Raw genomic sequence first — 5,000 nt, forward strand, 5'->3', positions numbered from 1 at the left:
GTGCTCTCTCTCCCTCTGTCCCCTTCTCTCTCTCGCTGTCCAGTTCGTCAAAGTTTAGAATTTCATCTTGGCAATAGCATCCGCTCTCTAGTGCACGTTACTTCTACCTGAGAACACTATCTGATTCTAACTGACCTGTCCACGCAACATTTATTTTGACAGTGAATTATTTGAATAAGTGTTTTGGCACAATGTGAACAAATGGCCTGGCTGTAGTCCAGAAACCCCAATTTTCTGCCAGCAAGCTGCTTATCATTTGGCCATTCACATACCATGTCACTGTTCAGTTACTTAGCCAAGCTAGTCACCATGTGCGTATCATGCCTGAGGGGTATTTATGAAAGTTTGGATGTGTGCACTTTCAGCGCTCTCTGTTCAAGTGTGTGTGTGAGAGCTGTGTGTAAGGTTTGTTAGCTAAATTAATTGTTTGAATTAAGTGTGGCCATGTATGCACAATGTACACCAGCCTACAACCTTTATATTGAGGTGTTAGTCAGTCGATGAAACTGTTGACTTAGGCAAGCCCTGTTGGCCTCATTGGGTTTCCTAGAGCTGATCAATAGGCAAAATGTGGCTTTCTGCCCCCCCACCACACCCCTCTCCACCCCTCCCCCTTCCCTCTCTCTGTCCCTCCCTTCCCGCCTGACTTGTTGTCCTGCAGAGCAGCCGGGCACATTTACCAGGGGCCCATAAAAAGCGGCCCGCCGCACCACGGTAAATCAGAGGTAATTTACCACCCACCCCTCTCTCCGCGCGCCGCTGAATTGCCCTTCAATGGGCCGGCTTTGTCATTGGGCCAGTCGATACGCGGCGCGAGCAAGTGAGTGAGCGCGGGCTCGAACTAGGGGGCTGTTTGGAGAGAGGCTGCGGCCCATTTACTCCATGCTCTGGCTCCTGCTCTGCGTCTCGCTCGCATATTAACACCCAATCTCGGCCGCTGGCTGTCGTCCTGCACCTCCCTCGCCATGGACATCTCCCGCCTCCGTGCTCCCACAAGCGGTCGTTTCGGTCCTGCGCTAGCTGACGTTGCTCACACTCTCAATAGAACATTCTTTTGCCCCTCCTCCTCTATTCTCTCTCTCTCTCTCTCTCTCTCTCTCTCATTCACCCCCCCTCCTGTTCTAGATCAAGCATGGCAGCGCTCCAACTTCCTGTCAATAATCCACGCTAAAATATTGCCATCACACACCCTGATCGTAGACTCTCCATTGTGGGTATGCAAAAAAAACGAACACACACACACAGCCCAGCGGCTGCAGCTCTGCAGAAAGGGAGACCTCAGCACTTTCCACTCAATCCCAAATGCCATCGCAATTCATTCTAATAGTGCCATATAAAAGCCCAGGTTAAACTCCCCTGCCCAGCACACACTGGTACCAGCACCAGAGGCCCAGCCTCTCTCACTCTCTCTCTCTCACTCTCTCACTCTCTCTCTCACTCTCTCTCACTCTCTCTCTCCCCTTTACCTGGAGTTGGGCATGTCCTGCTGTCTCCCTTGGCTCTTCTCCAGGCCCACCTTGGTGAAGATGCCCACCAGCACCATGATAGCCACCACGCCGCAGATGATGTAGACGATCATGTGGGTGCTGTCGCGCTCCGGCTCCTCTTGGGCCTCGGTGACGGGCGCCACCGGCTTGCCGGTGTTGGCCCATACGGGCGTGTCGTAGTTGGAGCAGGCCAACTGGTCCAGCCCCTGGACCTTGCTGGAGCAGCAGTAGCGGTAAAAGCAGGAGCCGCAACAGAACTGGTAGACGCCGGCGTTGCAGTTGAACGGTGGGTCCCACTGGCCCATGACATCGTAGTAGCCCAGGCAGTTGCCGCCCATGGGCAGGATGGGCTTGGGCTCAGACGCCACGCTCGGCACGGCGACGCTCGGTGTGGCCAACGTCACCTCCGGTGATGACTCGGAGGGCGGTGCCGTTTGATTGGCCGTGGCGGCTGCCGGCGACGCCTGGGCGTCCACAGTCCATGAGCCGCCATTCGGGCCCAGGCAGCCAGACCCAAGGACCAGAGCCAGACCCAGGCAGACGAGCACGACGTGGGCAGCCATGACTCAAAGTGCCCGCTCTGCCACAGCCCCCTTGGGCACCCCAACAACTAGGCTTGATGTTGTAGTTTACACCCAAATATCAACAGCCAAGGTAGGTATTTTTCACCGGCTCGCGTGTAGATGAGAACCAACAACAACAGTAATAGCAACAATGTGTGTGTATGTGTGTGTGTGTGTGTGTGTGTGTGTGTGTGTGTGTATGTGTGTGTGTGTGGAAGAGGGCTCACACTATGTATTTAGTTTCGAAGACTTTCAATGACAAAGAATAGGGAGTATTCTCAGTTTCAGTGTCTTGGAGGCATGGGAGGATTCACGCACTGGCAGTTTAGTGCTTCAGAGCAAGCAAGTCCTCAAGGAGGACAGGAGGAGGAGGAGGAGGTGTGTGTTCAGCATGCGAGCAAGCTGAAGCAGGAGCCTCAGCTCAGTCCTTCACTGAGCCTCCTTCAGGAGCGCATCCCCAGATGATTCGCCCGCTCCTTTAATTAAACATGTCTGCCGTTGTCAGGCGAACGCACTGCCAAAAAGAGAATCGCTCTGAAAAATCCCGCTCCCTGGAGCGTCTCCAGTTCGCGGGGAGTCACCTGAGAGGCAGAGCACCCTGCGGAATTCTCATGAATATTCCAGAATTTTCTTACGGGCACAACGGATCCAGTATGAGCCGGCCGACTTGGGACCCTGAAGAACTGAAGATGGATTTGAGCGTTGGCACACTTATCCCTGTTGAGTTGTCTCCTAGCGAAGACATCTCAGGTGGATAACCATCCCACCAAACACTGGTTTGGTGCTCAGACAGGAGAGATCCAAAGCACTGTGATGGCATAATCCACTGGACATGATTCCTTGATGTTTTTCCTTCCAAAAGCTTCCGAATGCTCCCGTCTGCCCATACATAGTGTTCTATAGTTTTCCCCTTTAGTTACCTGGAGAGTCAGAACAGAGTAATGGGTATTACTATTTTTATTGTCTGTTTTTCATCCGCTTTGTTGATTTCACTCTGCAGTTCAGAAAAAAAAATGTCATTGGCTATAAGGTTTCAGTAAAGCTTGTTGCTTCAAGAGCTCTTACCTGTTGAGGCTGTGTTCAGTTGTTCTCAGGAAGAAAATGGACATTTGTAAACAGGCTCCCGAGGTCAAGATCCAACATTCCTAAGGGAAAATGAAATCCCATTTTAAAACAAAGCATGCCCAAGTCAAAACGGCAAAACTGAAATGTTATGCAAAACCTCCATACATGCAGGGACACAGAGAGCCCTTGGTCTGGTGAGGGGCTCCAGAAGCGGAGAGAGAGAAAGAGAGAGAGAGAGAAAAAGAGATGCTCTGGCTAGCCCAGAGGAAGACTAGACTCTTACAGTGACACTGGGTTTGCTTTTTAAAGCCACCCCTGTTGACAGAACCGTTAGCGTGACCCATGAACTACAGGGACCAGTGGATTCTCTCTGTGCAGGGTGAATACCAAAATCACAAACACACACACAAGCGCACATTCACACACACACACACACACACACCTGCGCAGAGTGTCTTTTCTTGTCTTTTACCGTTGACAAAGTCAGCCTGGCTCTCATGCATACAATTACAGCCTTGCCGCATTTTCATTTGTTTAATTATTGATTTCAATTAGAATTTAGCTGCATCCCGTTTTCCCCCTCATTGTTTTTGTTTTTGTTTTGAGTGTTACCTCTGCGTTTGCTGTTTCCCGGCCCCCAATTTGCTCTTCTTCTGCCATTCTTTTTTCTTTCTCTCTGTTTTTACCAGCTCTCCACCTGTCACACTCCTCTTCCCTCCCTTTCTATCTCTCTCTCTCTCTCTCTCTCTCGCTTCGCTCCCCTCTAAATCTCACAAACACACACGCTCACTCTGCCTGAGCCCAGGTTTGCCCGTTTGAACAGTGAGAACAGTGTAGACATTTAAAAAAGAGGGAAGATGCGTCCCGGTGACAAAGTCCCACACAAATCCACAGCACACATCATCTCACTGCAAGCACTCTAAGCCGCAGTCACAACTTCAGCAGCAGTGAACAAAGAGAGGCAATATAATCCTGTTTTCCCAAGCCTGTAGAAATCATTTGACAACAAATCTGTCTGTTTTGGTGCCTGTGTTTTTTTTTTTAGCATTTTCTGTCCTTTGAGTCTACTGTAGCCACCAAATATGTATTTTTTTTCTCTGTTGTGCAAAATATTTAAAAATGCACATTGAAATGCAACAGTCTTTTTTTAGTTTTTTGTCAAATATGCAAATTTGTATCAGAGACACAATTCTGCAAATTAGCCCGTTTTAGAGTTGGAACATATGAGATTGAAACTCAGTCCTTACCCAAAGCCAGCTTTTAAGAAAACAGGCATATATTGATATATGTATAGGAATTTTATAGATATATCGCAATATGTGTGCGTTTCCTCTGTCTCTCTGCCTGGGAAGTTTTCCTCTCAAAGCAAATGAGACTGGAGCAAAGAGGACGACCCAACAGAAGGAGAATCATTTTTATTCCATTCCCATTTTTGCTCTCTCTTTCCCTTTCTCTCTGCATGTCTCTCTTCTTCAGAGTGCAATCCGTTCTTTCATCCACGGAGTCGTCCACATCCTCTGTTCCAGTGGAGCAGTGCGGCTACACACAGGCAGGACTAAATGTAAATGTCTCGCACGCTCTCCCCTCTCCCTTTCCCTCTCTCTCTCTCATTCGCTCACTCGCTCCCTCTCTCTCCCTCCCTCCCTCCCTCCCTCTCTTACTCACTTACTCTCCCTCTCATGAGCGAATGAACGCACCTCGCTGGCTGAATCTCCCCTCCCCTCTCTCACACTCCTTTCCTCCCTCTCTCCCTCCCTCCTTCTCTCTCTCTCCCCTCCTTTCCTGTCACCAACATCCTCCTCCCTCTTCTCCATCCCATATTTTGTCTTTCTCTCTCTTCCCCAATTCCTTTCTTTAGATCTCTCCTTCTTTTTCATTTAGTCTC

General features: G+C 49.7%; 1 protein-coding gene across 1 annotated transcript in view; it reads right to left on the minus strand.

The window, feature by feature from the left end:
• LOC143102184 (protein shisa-8) overlaps positions 1-2,050 on the minus strand; it is a 64,775-nt gene extending 62,725 nt beyond the window's left edge. The window contains 1 exon segment of the mRNA XM_076265635.1: positions 1,467-2,050. Coding sequence (XP_076121750.1) covers positions 1,467-2,050 — 584 coding nt within the window.
• Positions 2,051-5,000: the final 2,950 nt, after the last annotated feature.

This window comes from Alosa pseudoharengus, unplaced genomic scaffold (assembly GCF_046254945.1).
Source record: "Alosa pseudoharengus isolate Yale_2024_CS ecotype anadromous, Long Island Sound unplaced genomic scaffold, YU_APseudo_1.1 YU_APseudo_1.1_scf_4, whole genome shotgun sequence".
Taxonomy (NCBI): domain Eukaryota; kingdom Metazoa; phylum Chordata; class Actinopteri; order Clupeiformes; family Clupeidae; genus Alosa; species Alosa pseudoharengus.